Below are 23,453 nucleotides of genomic sequence, written 5' to 3'. Positions count from 1 at the left end.
GGCATTCAAAATGAGCCTGGGGGGGGGGCATTATCATTCAAATCAGCACACCCTGAACGCTTGGATGTGTCCCACAATGTGTGCCTGGTGCTGGTGGAGGGCAGAAAGGGCCTCAAATGCATTGCAACCTGAGTTAGAAATAGCTGTGAGCTGCCTAGTTGGTGAAACCAAGTTCAGTTCTCTGTAAGAACAGCAAATGCTCTTAACCATTGAGCCATCTTTCTAGCCCTTGGTCTGTTTTTTTAAAGGCATCCTTAGTAAACAGCTTTATTGAGATGTAATGTCTATAGCATGCAATTCATCCATTTAAAGTGTACAATTCAGTTGGGTGTGATGGCAAATCTCAGCTTGTCACTGTGTCTCAGCATGTCACTTTTCCTGGACAGGAGAGGCAGAGGCAGCAAGATTTTCAGTCTGAGGTCAGCCTGGACTACATAACAAGACTATCTAAAAAAGATAATTTGATGTTTTTTAGTATGTTCGACGAAATACACCGCCATTTTGATTAATTTTAGAATATTTTTGTCCTTGGCATCCATGAGCAGTCGGTCTTCACCAGCCCCATCCCTTTTGAAGGACAAAAGCTTATTGAATATACTGCATCAATAAATGGGCATCAAGTCGAGTTCCACCTACTGCGCAGAACAATAATCCATATCCTGTCTATTACATTTTCCTTTCGGGGCTGGAAAGATTGCTCAGATGGTAGAACATTGCCACGGGAGCTGAGGACCTTAGTTCAGCCCCTCAGAGCCCGTGTGGGAGAAGCAGACTGGACGTGGTGGCTCCCCAGTAACTCCAGCACTGAGACAGTGAACGACCTTGACCAAGAAGAAAGAAAAGAGAAAAGAGGAAGAGTGGCCAAGGAGGACCCCGACCCTGAGTACTGGCCTCCCCGTGGACACACATGGGCATGGACACATTCAGTTTGCGCATCAGTGCTGTCCTAGAAATGTTGACCACTTGACAGACTCTTTAAACTTAGCTTAGTGTTTACAGCTCAGCCATTATGACCACATATCAGAACCTTCTCTCCTGGGAATCGTAGAACCATCTTCTATTGTGCCGGCAATGTATCCATATCTTATTTATTTATTTTTTTTAAAATAATTTATTTTTATATTATGTTCATTGATGTTTGCCTGCATGTATGCCTGTGTGAGGGTGTCAAAGCCCTGGAACTGGAGTTAATACAATTGTGAGCTGCTATGTGGGTGCTGGGAATTGAACCCGGGTCCTCTGGAAGAGCAGACAGTGCTCTCTGCCTCTGAGCCATCTCTCCAGCTCCCCCATATCTTATTTAATCTTTAGTTGGCTGTGTGGATGTGGGTGGGTATGGGTGGATGTGTATGGGTGTGATTCTGGGGTCTTGTTCATAGTCAACAGCTGTTCTGGCTCTGAGCTAAACCCCAGCCCTTGTGTGTGTGAACCGTGTGTGTGTGTGTGTGTGTGTCTGTGTCTGTGTCTCTCTCTGTGTATATGCTTGTGTATGGGGGCCAGAGGACAATCATTGTTCATCAGGTGCTAAATATCATAAAATGTCTTTTAAATCACTTTTATTTATTTACTTACATTTATTTATTCCATGAGCACGTGGTGTGGTGTTTGTTCATGTGGGAGTCAGAGGACACTGGGTGGGATTCTCTGCAAACCAATGCCTGGAACTTGCTCCGTAGACCAGGCTGGCCTTGAACTCCCACAGATCCACCTGCCTCTCCCTTCCGTGTGCATCACCACCGCTCTGCTGGCTTTGTGCATGTTAAGCACATCCTCTCCCCACCGATCTCCCAGCCTCCTCTGAGGTTTCCTATGTATGTTTGTGTGTGTGTGTGTGTGTGTGTGTGTGTGTGTACACATATATGTGTATGTCGAGGCCAGAGGATAACTAACACTGTCCCAGAACCACACAGTTAGTCTAGCTAGTCAGCAAGCACCAAGGACTCCATGTCTTTTTTAAGATTTATTTATTTATTTATTTATTTACTTATTTATTTGTTTGTTTGTTTGTTTTTATTTATTATGTATACAGTCTTCTGCCTGCATGTATGCCTTCAAGACAGAAGAGAGTGCCAGATCTCATTTTAGATGGTTGTGAGCCACCATGTGGTTGCTGGGAATTGAACTCAGGACCTCTGGAAGAGCGCAGCCAGTGTTCTTAACCACTGAGCTATCTCTCCAGTAACCCCCACCCCCTCCATGTCTTGCTTTGTTGACTATTGTTTTGGGTTGGATTTTGGTCTGTTTGTATAGCCCTGGTACCTGGAACTCACAGAGAGCTGTCTGCCTTTGGTTGATTACTGCTGAGTTTAAAGGTGTGTGTTAGCCACCAGGTCTGGCCTGCATGGCCGGCCTGCCTTTCTTCCTTCCTTCCTTCTTTCCTTCCTTCCTTCCTTCCTTCCTTCCTTCCTGAAATGACACACTGGTTCCAGGGATCTAACTCAGGCCCTCATGTTTGTGCAGCAAGTACTTTATTCACTTACGTACAATGATGTTTAGATTCTGTATTTCTGCCCCGAGTGCTGTGGAAGCGGCAGGCGCCTTGCAGGACCCATCACTGGAATCCCTATGCTGTGTTTCTTAGTGCTAATGATGCTAACCTTGAAGACTGAACTATGACAGTCAGTGTGTGCTGGGTTTCTGTGTGGTGGAATTGCATGTCCCCCTGTGCAGCTAATAAATACCTGAGCTGAGGAAGACACTTAGCTCAACCCCTTTCTGCCTGCTGTCTAGTAAACAATTACTGCTGTAGTTGCCTGACAGTGCTTTCCTATTTATTTCCCTCTTCCTGCACTTGGATTAGAAACACTTCTGTAAGGAGTTTTCTAAGGCTGGGGAGATAACACAGTCAGTAAAAATCTTGTCGAGCAAGTGTGAGGACCCAAGTTCAAACCCTAACACCCATGGGAGGAGAAAACAAATCCAGGCATGGTAGTGTATGCTTCCAATCCCAATGCTGGGGAGACTAAAGACAGGGGACTCCCTAGAGCTCACTGGCCAGCCAGCCTCCCCAAACCAGTGAGTGAGAGACCCCCGTCTCAAAAAATAATGTGGAGAACGATACAGGACAACACCTGACATTGACCTCTGGCCTCCACACCAAATAAAAAAAGAACCTAAAAAGGAATTTCCTGTGTTGGCAAGAGGGCTCAGCAGGTAAAGGTGCTTGCCTCCAGGCCTGATGACCTGAGTTCAGTTCCCGGGACCCAAACGGTGAGAGGAGAGAGAGAGAGAGCTGACTCCCTTTGCTTGTTATGACTCTCTCTCTCTCTCTCTCTCTAATATATATATATATATATATATATATATATATATATATATATGTAATATTTTTTTGCCCCCTAAATACATGCATTTCATAAGAATCTTGGAAAGAGTTTGCTGTTTTCTTTTCCGGCCTTCCTGCCCTGGTGTAGACTCCTGGTACACCTTTCAGGGCTCGCATTGTTCTGCCCATGCTGCAGGGAGTCCCTCTGCCTGGCTTCTGTCACCTGTTCCTTGAACATTTCCTCCTCTTTGCACCACAAGGTGCTTCATGTTCTTCTGGTGTTTGTCCTGACCCCGCCTTGGCAGCAGCCCCTTCTTTAAGTGTCCAGACCATGGTTTTCTTGGTGGGGGGAGTCTATGTACCCACATAACTGGCATATTCTGACTGGGGGCCTGCTGTGTGACAGGCATGATACCTCATCCATGACACTCCTGGAAGGAGGTTAGGGCCTTCCAAGGTCACTTAGGTCATTGACTTTCTAGGTCAAGACTTGGGTCTCTGGACAGAAAGGCCTTTGTCGCTGATGTGCGCCGTTTCCTTGAGTGCACTCGGTCACAGTCATAAGTGCTTGCATAGTGCCATACGCATGGGGTGACAAGCCAGATTACCCATGCTGGGCTGCTTGGCCACCTCACTGTGCTTTCCCTCCACTGTATAGGACTCTTGGCATATTGCCCTCCTTTCTCTGGCATGATAATGGCCTCTTATATATTTTACGTGACATTCATTACTCAAACCAGCAACTGTTAGAAAGTAAACAACCTGTAAATCCTGGCTGGCCCGGGCAATTGCCTCCTGTTCTTGGGAACATGGTGATCTGGGCAGAAGGCCCTGCTCTTGGCTCTGCCCACTGGGTAGAACTATTCTGGTTTGTATGCCATTCTTGTAAAGGCACTTGGTGGGCTCTGCCCTTTGGAGGGCAGCTGGAATAGGCTGCTGCTCTGGACACACAGGAGCTGGCTCCTGGGAGACAGTGGCTGCCTGGTGGGGTCTAAACCCTGGGGATGGGTCTCTGCTAGCCACCCCCCTACACTTATTGACCTAGAGTGCGGGGTCACTTGGGGAACAGGGTGATGATGCGTTTAGAGCGGCTAGCACGGGAGTGGAGCAGGTGGGCAAGCACTGCTCACACCTCACTGGTCGAGCAGCGCGCAGCGCGCTAACAAGTGCTGCAGGCAGTACTCTGCAGGTATTAAGAAGCAGACACAGGGAGGTTGAAAAGTTGCCTTTGGAAGCTGCGGAAATGGCTCAATGGGTAGGACACTTACTGGGCCAACATGAAGACCAGAGTTCAGATAGATTTCTAGCGCACACGTAAAATGATGGGTGTGACAGCACCTGCATCAGTAATCCCAGTGCTGTAAGAGGTGGAGACAGGAGGATGGCTGGGTTTTTCTGCTGCCAGCCTAGCTCCAGATGAGACCCTGTCTCAAGGAAATGAGACGGTGATAGAGCAGGACACCCAGTGTCCTTTGTGGCCTCTATGTGGTGCCCAGGAACCTGGACACACATGCATCTGCGTACATACGCACTTAGCTAGTTCTCGTTCTCTCTCTCTCTCTCTCTCTCTCTCTCTCTCTCTCTCTCTCTCTCTCACACACACACACACACACACACACACACACAACTTCACAACCTGCCTGTAAGACTAGGGTGTGGCTCAGTGGTAAATGACTGGCCTAACACACATGAGGGCTCCGTTTGGTTTTATAACAATAAAAAGTCAAAACCAAAACCAGAACTGCTTGGTCACACAAACCAAACCTGGGAGGGTCTGGGCTCAACCCCAGGGTATCTGCCCTGATCCCGCTCCCTTTTCCCTTGCTTCAGTCTAGGCTGCACGCCACTGAGTCGCCACCGACTTACAATACACCATGGCCTTGGGCATGTTAGCACCCCCCCTCCCCAGCCCCGAACTCCTTGTCTGTCACATTGCACTGTGGGCTTTTTGTTTTTTGAGACAGGGTCTCATAGAACCCAGACTGACTTAGTGCATTGTAGTCTAAAAATGAACCCCTGACCCTCTTGCCTCTCCTGACTTCTGGGACTACAGGTGTGCACCTTTATTCCCTGTTGGTCCAGTGTTGGGTAGCAAACCCAGGGCCTCTGCACAATGGGTAAGTCCTGGACCAACCAAACTGCATTCCCTGTGGTTCCTGTAGAGTCTTAGCTCCTTGGGTGGGAGCTTCCTTCTGTCTGCTTGATGTGTCTTATTCTGTCTGCTTGATGTGTCTTACTCATGTCTGTGCCTCTTAATTGGTTCCATCTCCTCAAATGCCCCCCTGTCTGATGAGCCTTGGGGTACCAACTTGGCTCTGAAAGAATAAACAGCAGCCATTCTTACCCTGCACATTGTCTGTGGCCTGGAGTGGCTTGGACAGTCTTGGTTTGTGTTTCTTCAAATTTTTATAATATACCCCAGTTTTGTATGTTCTTACTGTTTTCTTAAGGCATTTTGAAATTGTATTTTAGTGTGTATATATTTTAATTGTCTGGGTATATGTGTACACTGGCGACAGATGAGGGTCAGAATAGAGTCTGTATGTATCTGTCTCTGCATCTGTAATAGGTAGATGAAGTGTGTGTTTGCATGTGTATGCATGCATATTTGGATGTGTGGGAGTGCAAGTGAGCATGTGTGTGGCGAGTGTGGAGGTTCAAGGCTGATGTCGAGTCATTGCACAGTTCATTGCATCCGTACCCTGTATTCCCATCACTATATGTTTATCGAGGGCAGGACTTCTTTATACTTTTTGGTATTTATGTGTGTGAGTATACATGTGCAGGGCAGACAACAACCTGTGGGTGCTGGTTCTGTCCTTCCACCTCGTGGGCCCCAAACCTGAGCTCGGGTGTTCAGGCTTAGTGACAGGCGTCTTTAACAGCTGAGCCATCCTGATGCCCCCAAGGACATTGTTTTATATTCCCAAACTGAGGAAGTTCAGCCTCAACAGTGTTGATAAGGCCCTGGCATGGTGATAATGCCCTGGCACAGTGCTCAGGAGGCAGAGACAGGTGGGTCTTTGTGAGCTGGAGGTCAGCCGGGGCTGCACAGTGTGGCCCTGTCCTCCGGGGCTGCACAGTGTGGCCCTGTCCTCCGGGGCTGCACAGTGTGGCCCTGTCCTATCACCCATTTTTTTTTTTTTTAATATGCTGGGAATCAAACCCAGGGTCTTGAGCATGCTAGTGAGCGCTCTTTCACTGGGCCAGACTCCAGCCCTAGATCGTATTGTTTGTAGCAGGTTTCTGCCCTGTCTGCAGTCTCTCCCAGCAGCTGGCTAGCCTATACCCGTTATGACCCCTGTCTATCACAACACTGAAGGAGGCAGGCCAGGTGACTGTGCAGTGTTACTCCACGTAGGTTTGCACCCTCTGTGCCCAGATGATGCCAGCTTAGACCCTTAGTGAATGTGTGTGCCTTGTTCTCTGCTTCTGTATTACAGTTTCCTGAGAACCCAATGTGGGTCATTTTAGTGTTTCCAGGGCTAACTCTCAGTACTTGATGCAGCCCTGTGCAAGTAGTGTGTGTGTGTGTGTGTATGAATATATGTGCATGTATTATGTATGTTTGTATGTATGGGCATATGTTTGTGTATATTATATGTGTATGTATTATCTGAGTGTATTGTGTGAGCATGTGTATGTGTTATGTATGTTTATGTATGTATGGGCATATGTTGTGTATATTATATGTGTATGTATTATCTGAGCGTGTATTGTGTGTGCATGTGTATGTATTATGTATGTTTGTGTATTTGTAGATGTCCAAGGCAGACTGATGCTTACTTCTTTCCTTTGTCATGCTCCGCCTTATATATTGAAGTAGGGTCTCTTGCTGAACCCCGAGTTTGAGACTTGGCTTTTGTGACTAAGCAGCTTGCTCCAGGGTCTCCACCTCTCACATGCTAAGATGGATGGGCTTCCATGCTCACCTGGCTTTTATATGAGTGAGCAAGCGCTTTACTGGCTGAGCCGTCTCCCTAGTGCTGTGCAAATATTCTTAAGTACCAGTAAATTAGTGCCCTGAGCCTTGTAAATTAGTGTCTGGTGGTGGGGCATCTGAGGCCATTAGTTGCTTGTCTCGTTGCTGTGACATAAACCCAATAAAAGCAACCTATGGAAAGAAAGGGTTGTTTGGCTCATTAGTCCATCATGGCAGGAAGGCACAGTGGTGGGAACGTGAGGCAGCTGGGCTTGCTGCCAGGAAGCAGGGACACTTTTAGACCCCTGCCCATGAAATGGTGCTGTCCACACTGGAATAGGCCTGACCAACTCAGTTAGCCTAACCTAGAAAGTTCTTCACAAGCACACCCAGAAATTGGTCTCTTGGGTGATTCTAAATCCTGTCAACTTGACAATCGGTCTTCACCATCACACTGAGGGTTGTCAAAATGTCAAGAATGTGTGTCCAGTCTTTCTCTATGGGACACTAGCAGTCTGCTGTGTTTGTTTCCTTATCGATAACCTGATGTGAACCAGAGTCTGTAATTTTTACTGATCATTTGTTGATCATTCATGGGGGTAAGGAAGATTCCATGGTCTTCTTGGCTCAGAAGCTCCAGCTCTTATTTGCATTAGGGTTATGGTGAGATTGACTATATTAGGGGGTTATGGTGAGATTGACTATATTAGGGGATTATGGTGAGATTGACTATATTAGGGGGTTATGGTGACATTGACTATGAACAAGAATCTTGAGAGCTGTTCAGGACAACAGGTAGGCTTTTCCTGGGATAGCTGCCACTGGGACCTGTGCCTTCCATGATGCGGCAGTCAGGACCACAGGGGACTGGCAGAAAGGTGAAGAAGCAGAGAGAAGGAAGAGAGTCCGCAGGAAAGATGTAGGATTGTATGAAAATTCATATTGCGGGCCCGTGGGATGCCTCAGCAGGTCCAGGCTCTTGTCGTCTATGACCTGAGTTCAATCCCAGAACCTTCGTGGGAGAGGGATAGAACCTATTCCCACAGGTTACCCTCTGACTGCCACCAGGACGCCTATAAATTTTTTTCGTTTACACTCAGCTGTGCCCTTTCCCCACCTGCATGGTCCCAAGTTACTTCCTCATTCCAATGGTGGGGTCCTAGCCACTGGGACTGGCTGCTTCCTGGTCATGATTGTAGTCACTGCCTGAGGAACTTTAATAACTGCCAGGGATGCTATGAGATACTTTAAGGCCATGGTTCTCAGCCTTTCAGATACTCATGTCATGACCCCAACCATAAAAAAATTTCATTGCTACTGTAATTTTGCTACTGTAATGAATCGTAATGCAAATATCTGTATTTTCTGATGGTCTTAGGCAGCCTCTGTTAAAGTGTCACTTGACCCCAAAGGGGTTGTGACCCACAGGTTGAGAACTGCTGCTTTAAGAAAAAGCTAAGATTTACTCTGTGTGTATGTGTATGTGTGTGTGTGTTTCACTACCCCTTCTGTCACCTGTCCTCATAGGTCAGGTAAGAAAAGGAACGGGTAAGGGGCTTGCAGGCAAAGCCAACAGAACCTGGAGAGTTCCTTGCCCATTCTGGAGGCCCAGGCCCCTTTGGGCATGTTCCAGGTCATCCCTCTGAGGTAGAGGTGAAGTTGGACTGAACTTAAATTACTTCAGGGAGTCCCCACCCCCCTTTGCGAGGGACAGACAGTACTCCTTAGAGCCCAGAGATTGAAGAAGGAAGGGGTCACCTGGCTCAGCCACCACTGAGTGGGTGGTGTTGAGTCCTGCCTAAGTTCCTGCCACTCCCAGGTCACCTTGGCTCCCTGGGTTGGGCTGGGAGCTACCTGCCTAGGGCTAGTTTACATCACAAAGTGACCTGGGGCTCTTTCCCTGCTATCCTTTGGCAGGCTTTTAACAATTGCAAGTAGAGGGCTGGGTCTTCCCAGGGATTTTCCTTGAAGCTGTTTTTTTTTTTCCCCCATCTACTTCCTCCTTTCAGACTGGGACCCTCAGACCTCCCAGCATCCGATTCCCTGCTGGCCACACGGTCACCCACTCAACAGTTTGCAGTTGCAAATGTCAGTTATAGTGCAGAGACCGGGATGGGGAGGTGGGCTCCTTAGAGACCCCGCAAGAACTGGTTCCCCATTGTTATCTGCTTATGGTGCATAATTATTTTGTTTGTTTGGTTGATTTTTTTGTTTGTTTTTTGCTTTTTGAGACAAGGTTTCTCAAGTAGCTCTAGCTGTCCCGGAATTCAGAGATTCACCTGCCTCTGCCTCCCAGATTGCTAGGCCTAAAGGTGTTTGCTTCCACCACCTGATGATTATGCTTCCTTAGATGTGATTTGTGCTTTAAAAAGTTTAAAGCCACAAGTGGTTGAAGGTGTAGCTTGGTTGGTTGAGTGTTCACCTGACATGAACAAAGCCTGGGGTTTGACCTCGGGGGCTCCCTACCCGATAAATTGAGGGTGATGTGTGATCTTGGTACCCTGGAGGTGGGGAGAACAGAAGTTCAAGGTCACTCGCAGTTACCTGGGAACCCAATGTCTCAAACAAACAAAACACAAGAACCCCCTCTGTTTCATAACTCTGAGATCAAAATTTTCATTTACTGTAAGACTTCTTTTCTCTCCATTCTCAGATGGATCCTAAATCTTTTAGGCTGTTGGAAAAGATCTTAACTTGGCAGAAAGATGTTGTAAGGAACTTGGGGTAGCCTTAAGCTCATGCCTTCCAGTAGGAACAGTTGAAAGAAAATCTCACACAACTGTCTGGCCCTGTCACTAGGTGTTGAGCTTGTCCTGGGAACCTCTGTTGCTATTGGCTAGTTGAGAGACCTTGGCAACCAATCAATAACTATCCCAGGAGTCTTTGCCAGCTGTATGTTCCCATGAGTGAAGCTGTCTGTCATTCTCCAGAGGAAATCCCCATGCTTTGCTGGGCTTCTGCTTGGAGTTTCTGTCATTCATTCCTTTCCTTGACCATGGAAACCCTGACCCTCCCCATGCTCCCCACATCCCCCGGCCTTCCAAATTCTGCATCATCCAGTCCTTTTCCCTGTGTTGTTTGAGTACCTGGAAAGTTACAAACCTTCGAGGGCCAGAGTGTGTTAAACCCTGTGGAACATAGAAGAGCATTGTAAAGAATTTGAAATCGGGGCTGGGGAAATGGCTCAATTGGTAAGATGTTTGCTGTGCAAGCATGAGGATTGAGTTGGAGCTCTAGACCCCACATGAAAAGCTGGGCATGAGGCAGAGGCAGGCAGATCTCAGTGAGTTTAAGCCCAACCTGCTCTATAGAAGTCCCAAGCCAGTCAGAGCTACATAAGAGAGACCTGTCTCAAACAAAATAATACCAATCTACCAGCCAGTCAAACAAGCCATAAACCAAACCAGTCCAAAGGATAAGGAGGCTGACAGGGAGGACACTGTCTAGCTTCCATGTGTGTGCACACATTTGCACATATTTGCATATAAGAACACTAATATACATATAGTATATGCATGTACACACCAGAGTATGAAATCACACAATCTTTTGCACAGCACCTACTGTGTGCCAACTGTAACTGTGAGCAAAGCAGCAATTAGGCCAGACGGTGGTGGTGCACCCAGGACTCCGGGAGGCAGAGTCTTCCAATTTTGAGTTAGCCTGGAAGCCAACCCTCCCCTCAAAACAACAGCAACAACCCCCCCCCAACAATTACACAGAGACCCCAAACATGGTCTGGGTCTTCAGAGAACCTTCTGCCCATGCAAGTACAAAAGCGTACAAAATAGTACTGGCCAAGCCACCCAAGGTGAATTTTGTCTATGTGACGATGCTCACCGGCTAGCTTGTAACCCTGGGTGGGCAGGACAGCCTGGTCCTAGTGTGTTAGCCTTGAGGCTCACATGGGACAGGTTGACTTGGGGCGGCTAGAGAGCATCCTTGGCAGTATGTTTGAGATGGGGAGGACCAGGAAAATGAAGCTCACCATGTAATCCTGGCCCACAATCCACGCAGTGGGTCTGACCTGCCAGTGCTGCCTCTTGGTGCAGACTTGGAAACAATTCTCTACCGGCAGGAGTTACCTCTGCTTGACCTGAGTAGAGGTTGCCCTGCAGAGCCTGTGGCCAGAGCTAATTGACTCCCTGGGGCTCCTGTAAACTCATGTAATGACCACTTGGGCCTTGGGCCTCTGCCAAACACCATCTACATTCTTCAGCAAAGGCAAGGACACTGGAAAAACCAGTTAGGGTGTGGAGGGCCCTTAGTGTGTCCAGGCCTAGGGAGTGCTGGACTCTCTTGGTTCAGGGGCCTAGAAGCAGAGCTTAAATGTCTGAGTTGCTAAAAACATAACTGATAAATGCTTGGTGCTAAGTTTGGTTCCCAGCACTCACATAAATATGTTGAGCATGGTGGCCATGGTGGCACTCTCTTGTAGGTCAAGCTCGAGGGAGGCAAAGACAGGTAGATCTATGTGGCTCTCTGGCCAGTCAGCTTGCCAGTCAACTTGGCAAGCCACCAGCCAGTGAGAGACTTTCAAAAACCAGACTGACTGATGGCCGAGGAAGGACAGCTGTTGTTCTCTGACCTCCACACTTACGTGCGTACACTGCACTTCTGTGTATACCCATATCTAGAGCATCCATGCACACAGACACACTCATCCACAGCTACACAGCGGTGACTGTGCACAGCCAGCATCGGGCTCAGGCCTAGCGCCTGTGGTCAGGAATCCAGTCCACACGTGGCTGGGGCCCTTCCACTCACTCTCAAAGCCCCAGGGTTTGCAGAGTGCTCCCTGTGTACTCATTACTCAGCAAATATTTGCGCCGAATGGTTTGATTTCCGCTTCTGTGCCCATGCCGGCATCCTTGCTTGGCTTGTTTCCTCAGCACTGGTTCTCACAGCTCAGAGCCTGGAAGAGAAGCGTCTCGGGGGCTGGGCTGTTTCTTGGGCACCTATGGGAGGTGCCACTGTTGTCCATTAACCTTCTGGCGTCTCCAGGCAGTTCTTGGCTTGTGGCCACGTCACTTCCCTCCACTCTGATAGTCTCCTTTCCCTCTCTGCCACTTGTGTGTGTCACTCTACGAGCCATTGGATTTGGGGCCTGGGCTTTTCTCCAGTTGTCTCCTTACCTTAGAATCCTTAGAATCTGCTCAGATTGTCTGCCCTAATTTAAGGCCACATTTCTGTTTCCACAACTGGGTGAAGGAGGGTGTAGGTATTCACCTAACTAGTTGCCTCTTTTGTTTAAAATGTTTTATGCATACGTGTGTGTGTGTGTGTGTGTGTGTGTGTGTGTGTGTGTGTGTGAAGGTTAGAGACAACTTGTGGAAGTTTGTTCTTTGCTTCTACCATCTCACCAGCTCCTTGTTTTGTTCTTTGACAAAGAATCTCACCACATGGCTTATGCTGGTCTTGAACTGTCAATCCTTCTCTCCTGCCTCAGCTTCTACACTGGGATTCTAGGCTGCCGTGTGGTACACAGACATCCATGCCTGTGAAGTTGTCCAGTAGTCACCAGGCTTGCTGACACTGCTTTGTTTTAGGTTCACATTTGTATATATGTGACTTTAGAGCCCCGTCTCCTGTTTGTCTCTGACTTCAGGTTGGGGAAGTCTTTCCCTGGTAAGCTGCTCATAGAGGCTGTTCATGTTAACATGAGACTTTGAGGAATGGATTGTTTATTTATTCTGAGTCGGTGTCTCACCATGTAGCCCTGGCTGGCTGGTAACCCATAGTGACCTGCCTGCTCCTCCACCCCTGCCCTGAGTTCCAGCATGCCTGACTGAGAATTTGATTTTTAACTTTTTAAATTCACTTTATGTGTATTGTTCTGGCTGCATGTTTGTCTGTGCATCACATGTGTGCCTGGTGCCTTCAGAGGCCAGATCCCCTGGAACTGTAGTTATAGATGGTTATGAGCCACCATGTAAAGCTGGGAATTGAACTGAGGTCCTTTGGAGGAGCAGCCAGTGCTCTGAACTGTTGAGCCATCTCTCTGGCTCTGAGAAATTGGTTTTTAAAAATAAATTAAAATTTTAACTGAGTATGTAAAGTACTCGCTGTGCAAGTGTGTGGACCCGATCTCAGAGCCCTGGAACCTGCGAATAAACTGGCTGTGGCTGGGAGGCAGAAACAGGGGGACTGGGAATTCATGTTACTCCTTACCTACACAGCAGTCTGAGGCCAGCCCAGGCTACTGAGATCTTGTCTCAAAATAAAATTACAGAAAGAAATGGAAAATGTATTTCTCTCCTCCCTCAGGTCAGTCATATGAAATCCGACTGCTGGAGAATCGAAAGCTAGGGGACTTCCAAGATCTGAACACGAAATACGTGAAGGTGGGTGAGCACTCACACGCTGGAGGGGGAGTACTCTGAAGGTGGGTGAGCACTCACATGCTGGTGGGGGAACACTCACATGTGGAAGGGGAGTACTATGAAGGTGGGGGAGCACTGTGAAGGTGGGGGAGCACTCATACACTGGATGGGGAGCACTATGAAGGTGGGTGAGCACTATGAAGGTGGGTGAGCACTGACATGCTGGAGGGGGAGCACTGTGAATGTGGGTGAGCACTTACACGTGGAGGGGGAGCACTATTAAGGTAGGGGAGCACTCATACGCTGGAGGGGGAGCACTGTTAAGGTAGGGGAGCACTCATACGCTGGAGGGGGAGCACTGTTAAGGTAGGGGAGCACTCATACGCTGGAGGGGGAGCACTGTGAATGTGGGTGAGCACTTACACGTGGAGGGGAGCACTGTGAAGGTGGGGGAGCACTCATACGCTGGAGGGGGAGCACTTTGAGGTGCGTGAGCACTCGAATGCTGGGGGAGGAGCACTGTAGGTCTGAATGCCTGGGGGCTGGGGATGGTCCCAGTTTCTGGAGTGTACTGTCCCCATGAAATGGGTAGGTAGTGGACCAGGGTAGAGTGGCTTATATTGGTGGAGTGTGCTCTGGGTTGCCTCATTTTGCCCTCCACTGAGCCTTTTTTCCCCTGCATGAATAGAATAGTGCATTAGTTAGACGTGTATGTGAAGCTGCTCAGAATACCGGGAGCCATAGAAGGCAGCGGCACCCTTCTTACCCTTGTCCATTTCCTTGGGGTTCCCAAGAAAAGGGTCTGGAGGGGGCAGCAGATTCTCCCTGGCCAGGGATAGGGAGGCCCGCTCTTCTTGGGGCCCCTCAGTCCCTGCACATAATCACCTCCAACATCTGCCTTCCACAGAGTATCATCCGTGTAGTTTTTCATGACCGCCGGCTGCAGTACATGGAGCACCAGCAGTTGGAGGGCTGGCGGTGGAGCAGGCCTGGGGACCGCATCCTGGACATTGGTGAGTCTCCCCAGCCAGTGCCAACCCTGAACACTTGGGCCATGTGGGGGTTCTTTGTGGATGCCACTTGGAATTGTGCTCACAGGGAGGCGCAGCATGGCGGCACATGCGTGCAGTCCCAGCACTGGAGATGTCCAGGCAGAGACTGATGAGATGGCTGGTCAAGTGCGTGCACGAGGACCTGAGTTCAATCCCTAGAATCTGTGTAAAAAGAAGCCATGTGTGGTGGCAAGCGCTTGTGATTCCAGCTATGGGGAGGCAGAAACAGGCAGATCTCTAGTGCCTGCTGTCTGGCTAGCTGAGCTGAGTTGATGAGCTTCAGACACAGTGAGAGACCCTGTTCTGAAAACTACAGCGAAGAGTGGCACCCAAGTGTGGTCTTCATGTATGTGCACATGCGCACACACATACACACACACATACACACACACTGCACACTGGCACAAATACCCACATGCACATGTGGAAGGGAGAGGGAAGGAAGAAGGAAGGAAACAGAACTTTCATTGGTGACCCAAGCCACTCACTGGGTGCTGCCCTCAGGGCGTTCTCTAAGGCCAGTCAACCTGGCTGGTTTGAAACTCTGTAGGCCATGCTGAATTCAAACTAACAGAGACCCACCTGCCTCTGCCTCCTGAGTGCATCATGTGCCACCATGCCTGGCTCCCTCAAGGATTTTGATGAGTGGCTAGGGAAGGGTGGGCATATCACAGAGCTGGAGGGCTCAGGTACTGACCGCCCTGCTTCCACAGCCGTCAGCTGTGCTTTGGGAAAAGCTGCGTTGGTGATAGGGTGTGCAGACAGGGCAACAGCCAGCCCTTCCAGATGGAAATCAAGAGGAACTTTCCATAAGAAAGGATAAAGGCATCAAGCAGTTCCTGACAGGCTATCTGCCAGCAGAGATGGGCAAAACTTAGTTACAGATCAGCCGAGGTTTCAAAGCACACGAGTTTGAGTCTGTATCTGGGATCCTACCCCTCGGTGTTAGGGAGAGGCTGACGTTGCACTCTTGTGTGTGTGTGTGCAGATATTCCACTGTCTGTTGGTATCTTGGACCCCAGGGCTAGCCCAACCCAACTGAATGCCGTGGAGTTTTTGTGGGATCCAGCAAAGAGAGCATCTGCATTCATTCAGGTAGGCTAACCTGAGAGCTTTGGGGAGCACCCGTCGGCCTGTTGAAGGGAACATAGCTGAGGGGTGACCAAGGATGGGTGGGACTCAGGGTCACATGTCAGGAGGTTGAAGTGAGGACTTGGAATGCTGGATGTTTAGGTTCTTGCTTATAGAACGCTGGGAAGTTGAAAAAGATTTGGTATTTTCAAGGCTAGGGAGATGGTTCAATCTGTAAAGTACTCACCACAAAGGCCTGCAGACCTGGGTTCAATCCTCCATATAAGAAAGACTGGAATGGTGATGTGCTGTGTGGTGCGGGTGGGGGTGAAAGTAGGTGAATGCAGCCAGCCTAGCTCAGTTAGTGAGGCTCAGGCCTGGGAGAGACCCTGACTTAAAACATCAAGGTGGACTGCACCTGAAGGATCACACCTGCAGTTGATCTCTAATCTCCATGTGGATGCACACGTGCAGAGATGACTTGAGGTACAGGCACCTGGTGCTAAGCCGATGGCCTGAGTTTAATTCCATGGACCTAGATAGTAAAGGATTGAGCTGACTTCCAAAAGCTCTTCTGGCTTTCGGCACCCACCCACCCACCCACCCACATTTACACACACACACACACACAGTGAATAAAAATGTAACAAGTTGGGTTTTCCGTTTTGTTTTCTATTTTTGTTTTGAGACAGGGTTTCTATGAAGCCCTGGGCTTTCCTGGAACACTCTTGTCGGTGGTTCTCAACCTGTGGGTCTTGCGATCCTTTAGCAAACCTATGTCTCCAAAGACAGATTCCTAGCAGTAGCAGATTACAGTGATGGAACAGCAAGGGAAATAATTTTATAGTTGGGGTCACTACAGCCTGAGGAACTAACTGTGTTAAAGGGTCGTGGCACTAGGACAGGTGAGAGCCGCTACTCTAAGTAGCCCAGGCTGGCCCTGAACTCACAGAGATCCACCTGCCTCTGCCTTCCAAGTGCTGGGATGAAAGGTGAGCACCACCATCCCTAGCAATAACAAAACTTTCTCAAGTCTGTGTTTGCTGGTGAATAATTGGAGAGGAACATTCTCCCACTCTTGTTGTTGAGTGAGTTCATTGTTTGCACACCCTGTGTGACTTCTGCCTTGTGTCATCTACTGCTGGAGTTCAGATGGTGAGGGCATATCCATGGTCACCTATGGCTCTGGACTAGCCTGGCTCTCATTTGTAGACTGTATGGACTTTTCATATGAGCTTTTCTCCACAGTGTTTGTTTTTGAGACAGAGTGTTTCTGTGGAGACTCAGCGGGCCTTGAACATACCATCTGCCTCAGCTTCCTGAGTGCTAAGACTATTGGTACCTCCACGCTTTTCCTCCCTGTTTTGAGTCTTATTAGTCCATGTGTTTTATAAAGCAGATAAGAAAAATGCCAGGTCCATAGGACTAGCTCAAGGAAAACCAGCGACAGTTGGTAAAATGCTTGCTGTGTACACTTGAGGGTTTGCTTTTTATCCTCAGCATGCAAGAATTGACACAGCCACACATGCCTGACCACACCAGTGCTGAAGCAGGGAGATGCCAGGATTCCTGGGGCTTGTCCACAAGCGAGCCCGGCCAAATCTGTGAGCTCTAGGTTCAGTGAGAGACCCTGGCTTAAAAAATTAAGTGGAACCTGTCATGGTAGACCTTTAGCATCCCATGCCTGTAATTCTAGCACGCAGGAGCCAGAGGCAAGTGGATCTCAGAATTTAAGACCTGGTCTATATAGTGAGTCCCAGGGCTGCTGGGCTATCTGTTTCAGACAACAACAAAACAAAAAGACACCCCCAAAAACAATAACTATATGACAACAAAAACGCTGAATGGGGAGCAACCGAAGAAGACCCACAACGTCAACATCTGTCTTCCAGGTGCACAGACACATGTTTGCACTCACACTTTGGAGCACACTGATTGTATAGTCTTTAAGAACAACTAGTATACTTGTCACAAAATTTAGTTATATTTGTATTACTTGTTGCAAAATTTAGTTATATTTGTATTGCAGTATAGGTATCCAGCACCTTCTCTGTCGGTAAGTACTCAGAAGGACAGAGATGAGTTTGGCATTCTGACTATGGCTGCAGTAACCAGGATACTTGGATTTCAGAGAGCAACAGGACTGCTCATCTGCCCTACAAGTCTAGGATATACCAAGAGAGAGGTTCCTGATGCTGTTTAGTGGCCCAAAACAATGATAAGGCTTTAGCTGATCAGATAGAGCCCCAAATAAAGGGACAGAAGTGGACATTGTGTGTGTTTCACGGATAGAGAGCAGGGAGGTCTTGCTTGACCTGATGTGGGGGTTAATGAGAAGTTAAACAGAGCCGGGAGTTGAAGCATGGATGGTCACTCCTTTAGGGAGAAGGGCCTTAGGGCATCCAGACTCCCCCACTCCCTGACTTCTGGTCCCCCCCCCCCCCCGGCAGGTGCACTGTATCAGCACAGAATTCACCCCCAGGAAGCATGGGGGTGAGAAAGGAGTGCCTTTTCGGGTGCAGATTGACACGTTTAAGCAGAATGAGAATGGGGAATACACGGAGCATCTCCACTCTGCCAGCTGCCAGATCAAGGTGTTCAAGGTAGGATGCATCACACAGCCAACCCTGGTCAAACCTGCCTGCCAAATGGTGCTTTGCTGTTGCCCAGACTCTGCTGGGTGTGTGACCTCCTGCGTTTTTCCCAACTCGTGGATCTGGGCCTGTCCCTGCCCAACCTTCTCTGGTTACTCAAAAGTGTTGGAAGGGATGTCTCGCTACATCAATACAAGGCTCTGCTTCTGTAAGAATGATGGACTTGGCATCTTTTTAGAGTTGTATTTTCCCAGACTCCAAGAATTTCACAGGAATTCATATGTTCTTCCATTAGCATCTCCTTAAACATGAGGGCAAACCCTGGTTGTACCAGTGCCTTTAGTCTGTGAGTTTCAGACTGGCCTGGTCTACAAAGTGAGCTCCAGGCCTGCCAGAGCAGCAAAGTGAGTGAGATCCTGTCCCAGACAAAACAACAAAGACGTCAGCATGAGCCCAAGGGGGCCATTCTTGGAGGTCTAGCCCAGTGCCATTTTTCTCTTCATTGGTTGGTTTTGTATGTGTGTGTGTGTGTGTGTGTGAGAGAGAGAGAGAGAGAGAGAGAGAGAGAGAGAGAGAGAGAGAGAGAGAGAGAGAGAGAGAGAGACAGAGAATACTTTACAGATGTCAGAGGACAGAAATCAGCTCTCCTTCTACCATGTGGGTCCTGGGGATTGAACTCATATCATCAGGCATTGCCTCTATCTGCTGAGCAATCTCTCCAGCTCACTGTCCACTCCTTAGTCTCTGAGGCAGTGTTTCTCACTGAACTCGGAGCTCACCGATACAGTGTGGCTGCCCTGAGCTCCCAGGATCCTCCTGTCTCTGCCTCCTCAGCACCAGCGTTATTCCAGGTGCGTGTGTCGTCACACCTGGCTTTTTTCCACGAGGATTGATTCCACACTGAGGCTCTCACACTTGCACGGTGTTTATTTCACAAGAACTCTACAACTGAGAAGGCTCTCAGGTGGTGTGGGGCTCAGTGGTAGAGGACTGGCTTTAGCAAGGAGGTCCTGAGTTCTGTCCCAAGTACTAGGAAAAACAAATTAATCTTAGAAAGGAACATCTTCAGAAGATCATCCAGCCTCTTGCTGTCCTGATTCACCCTGCAGTCTCTCACCGCTGGTTCTTACCTCCTCAGTCTGGATTATTTCCTGAAGGTGGGAGCCAGTGTTCTTATCCACAGTCCCTTGTGGCCTCAGGGAAATAGAAGGTGCATCAGGCCCCTGTCATTCTTAGAGTGCGAGGTTAGCCCGTGACCAGCAGGTTAAACTGCTTCTGTTTACCTGTAGAGAATTGGAGCCCCCTCCCATTAGGGGTCCCAGAATCCCCTTCTTCACACCCACGTAAATTTGGAACCTGCTGACACTGGGGGCCAGGGAAGAGTCAATTTCAGCTAGGGATGTGTTAGAGAGACAGCAGGCTCAGGCTGCTCTTCCTGAGCAGGGATAGCCATAGACCCCGGAGGCTGAGCAGTTGAGGCTGCCCCCCCCAACTGACTTGGTGCCCCCAGAAAAGCAAGACTGCCATCACCCTCTGTATGTCCTGGTACTTTGAGTCTGTGGCAGGTGTGTTACCTATAATATACCTTTTCTCTCTGTATGTATAAGGGGTGTTTGTATGTGTATGTGGGGGTTGAGTATACATGTGTAGCATGTGGAGGTCAGGGGTCAGCCATTAGGCTGAAGGATCTACTGGTCTGCTTCCCCACCTCTGGGATTGTGTTTGTCCACAGTTTATCCAACTATGCCATGGCCTTTTTACATAGTTTCAGGGGGATCAAAATCAAATTTTTTTTTCTTAAAAAAAGATTTATGTATTTATTTTCTGTATCTGAGTGTTCTGTTTGCATGTACTCCTTTGTCCTAGGAGAGGGAATCAAATCACACTAGAGATGGTTGTGAGCCACCATGTGGTTGCTGGAAGAGCAGTCAGTGCTCTTAACTGCTGAGCCATCTTTACAGCCCCCCAAAATCAAGTTCTTGATGTGTCATGTTCTGACTAGCCAGCCCCTTGAAGGACACACGGTGGGGAGCTTTATCCCATGCATGCACACCTACCTTACCTGTGGCCTCTGAGGCAAGAAGGAGAGGCTAAAGCTGGTATTAGAGCAGGGGGCTGGATGTGGCTGCCATGACCCTGGGCCCCTAACAGCTTTATCTGTTCACACAGTGAATACTCTATCTGCTGTTAGTGTCCCTGTGTAGCTCACTGCAGGCTTATCTTGATCTGGAGCTGCTGTCACCAGAAGGAAGCTTCCCTAAAAGCCCTTGAGCAAGGAACAGAAAGGCATGGCCTGAGGAAGGCACACACTGGTCTGGAAGTTCTGGGGGCCACTAGACCTGAACTAATTGCTGGTATCTGCATAGCACAAGTGTGTAATAAAACTGCTCAGGCTGAGGGGCACTGAATCTTGTGCCAAGCAGGATGGAAGCCATAGGGGAGGGACAAGGAAGGGACTGTAGCCTCGGGCTTCTACCTGCAGCTCTCGGGCCCTGAGCGTCTCTGGTTTGGCTGTGAGGCTGGGCACTCTTAGTAGCATGGAGATTCTGCACTGTCATTTAGCCACAGGAGAGACAGATATACCATTGAGGCTGAGATGAATTGAGGGCTGGGTGTGCTGGGCCTGAGTAGAGGTGAGCATGGCACAGGCTGCCTGCCAGTAGCCACTCTCTCCTCTATCAGTCACCCCCAGCACTGTGGTATATCTCTCATCTTGGTTCTCCATGGCTCCTCCCAGAAGCAAGTGGCCATTGGTAGCCATCTTTCCTAAGTACCTACTGAGCTGCCAAACGGTTGGCTCAAGACCTCAGGGAGGTGCAGAGCTGTCCTGCCTGCTCTTCAGGCGCCAGGTTGATGTGGGATCCCGAGGCCTTGGTCTTCCTTTCCCAGCCAAGGGACCCTGTATTTTGTACTTGCAGCCAAAGGGAGCTGACCGGAAACAGAAAACTGACCGGGAAAAGATGGAAAAAAGAACAGCTCAGGAGAAGGAGAAGTACCAGCCATCCTATGAAACCACCATCCTCACTGAGGTGAGCTGCGGCTGGGAGTGGGCCTGGAAGTGAGCCGTTGACATAGTGCACAGCATATTGGCAGTGTAGGCACTGGCTTTTGTTTGAGACTGGGTCCTCTATGTGTCCCTGGCTGTCCTGGAACTCTCAGTGTAGACCAGACCAGGCTGGCCTCTACTCACAGAGATCCGCCTGCCTCTACTTCCTTGTCCTGGGATTAAAACTGCACCACAATGTGGAGCAAGCAAGCACAGACTTTATAATTCACTGCTAGGGCCTGAGAGATGGCTCAGTAGAGTAAAAGAGCTTGCTGCATAAGTCTAGCAACTTGATCCCCAGGTCCAAGGTGGAAGGAAGGAACTGACTACTGCCACAAGCCATGCCAAACACACACACACACACACACACACACACACACACACACACGCACGCACGCACGCACGCAATATATACTTATAATACAATAAATACACAAGTAAATTTAAGATTCAGTGTCAGAGCTGGACCCTGGCCAGGAGCTCAGGTGCATACAATGCCCAGCCACTGAGCCCCAGCCCGTCCCCATCACTGGCTAGTTCTTCGGACAGATACAGACATGCACTTCCTGACACCACAGAAACAGCCCTCTGCAGCCATCCTTGGTTTGGGTTCAGAGAGCTGCTCAGAAGCCATCGCCAGCTCTTCCTGATTCCTGTCACTGGCTTTATTTTTGCTGGCCTGTTTTCTTTTAAATAGCCATTCCTTACTGTGTTAGGGATTTTGACTAGTTGGATTCCCTTGAAGGCGTGTATAAGACCCAGGATGGCCATGCAAAGTCAAGGCTATGGTGATGGTGAGACTTGCGTATAGAAATCCAAGAGGAGGGTGGCCAGGTCCTAGCTGTGCATGTGCCTATGTGTGTATGTGTAAGTCACATGTGAGGCATGTTTGCATAAGACGGATAAAAAGCTAATGAGGTTTGCAAGTATGCACTGGCACTTTATTTTCCTGAGGGTGACAGTGGGCAGGGTGCCCAGAACAGGAAAGTTTCCGCATGCTCCCTGCCAGCAGGACACAAGGACTGTTTCATGCAGTTTCTTCCCATGCCTGGTCCATGCCTGGCTGATGACGCTGTCAGGAATACTCCATCTAGTGATGTTTCTCATCCTGGCTGAGCCCCAATTCTCTGTTCTCATCCTGACTTCCCTGAAAGAAGAGAGTGTGCTATGTGGTTGTGCAGGCCCTCACCGCAGCACAGCGTAGCTGGTACAAAGAATTCAGGCTATGACCTTGGGATGCCAGCGTGCCCCTTCTATCAGCTCATCAGATTTCCTCCCTCGGTAGGATTTAGCATCAACAAATTCCAGCCCACACTCACAATGGTTAAATATTTACCAACCTGGCATTTGGTGGGGGATAGTCAGGCTTTAGGAATGCTCCAGACTGCCCCTCTCCAAGTCTCGGAGAGAGGGAAGGAAAGAAACTCAGGCTTGGGGCGCTCCCTTTCCCTGGAGGTCTGTGTTCTCTCTCCTGCACCCCTGACTGGCCCATGCACTGGAATGTCCTCCAGGGGAAGGCTCACATCATACATGTTTCCATCTTTTGGAGCCCAGATGGGTATTTAAATCGAGTAACTGTGCACGTTGGCTGGGAGGAGCTACTCTTGGAAGAGTTCCAGGACCCCTCCAGCCTGCTGCAGCCCTGCCCTGCATGCTGTCTCCTCACTTTATGGAGTGGGTTTTAGCTCTGAATTGCACTGTTTTCTTCTTTAGAAGTCATCTGTCCTCCTTATATCTTCCACATGTATTTCAACATATGTGACTAGTTGGGGTTTGATTGTCTGCATTTGTGGGTTTAGGCATTACACGATGCTGCTTTCCTCCTTCGGGTTGACTACCAGGAAGCTGAAAGGGGTGCACTTCTTGGTTTACCTGCTCCATGTCATGTTGGGTGGCCGTGCAGTGTGGCTGGTCATGGCTCTTTGTGAATGCTGTCAGTATGGGCTGTGCTGACATGCCAGTGCTGGTGATTGCTTATGTCAAAGGGCCTAAGGTGTATGGGCCGCCCTCTTGAGCTTATCCTAAGACAGCTGTTGAGTCACACCGTCCTGTATCTCTTCCCACAGTGCTCTCCGTGGCCTGATGTAGCCTACCAGGTGAACAGTGCTCCATCCCCAAGCTATAATGGCTCTCCCAACAGCTTTGGCCTCGGTGAAGGGTATGTCCAACCTTCCTTTCCT

General features: G+C 49.0%; 1 protein-coding gene across 2 annotated transcripts in view; it reads left to right on the top strand.

The window, feature by feature from the left end:
- Tfcp2l1 (transcription factor CP2 like 1) overlaps positions 1 to 23,453 on the top strand; it is a 53,814-nt gene that overhangs the window by 15,066 nt on the left and 15,295 nt on the right. For both annotated transcript variants that reach the window (XM_038349281.1, XM_038349280.1), the window contains exons 3-8: positions 13,455 to 13,531; positions 14,418 to 14,523; positions 15,551 to 15,657; positions 18,084 to 18,236; positions 21,146 to 21,256; positions 23,340 to 23,431. In XM_038349281.1, coding sequence (XP_038205209.1) covers positions 13,455 to 13,531; positions 14,418 to 14,523; positions 15,551 to 15,657; positions 18,084 to 18,236; positions 21,146 to 21,256; positions 23,340 to 23,431 — 646 coding nt within the window. The remainder of the gene's footprint in view (positions 1 to 13,454; positions 13,532 to 14,417; positions 14,524 to 15,550; positions 15,658 to 18,083; positions 18,237 to 21,145; positions 21,257 to 23,339; positions 23,432 to 23,453) is intronic.

This window comes from Arvicola amphibius, chromosome 12 (assembly GCF_903992535.2).
Source record: "Arvicola amphibius chromosome 12, mArvAmp1.2, whole genome shotgun sequence".
In the NCBI taxonomy this organism is placed as follows: domain Eukaryota; kingdom Metazoa; phylum Chordata; class Mammalia; order Rodentia; family Cricetidae; genus Arvicola; species Arvicola amphibius.
Note: the sequence above shows the minus strand (reverse complement) of the source record. Positions and strands in the feature narration are given on the sequence as shown.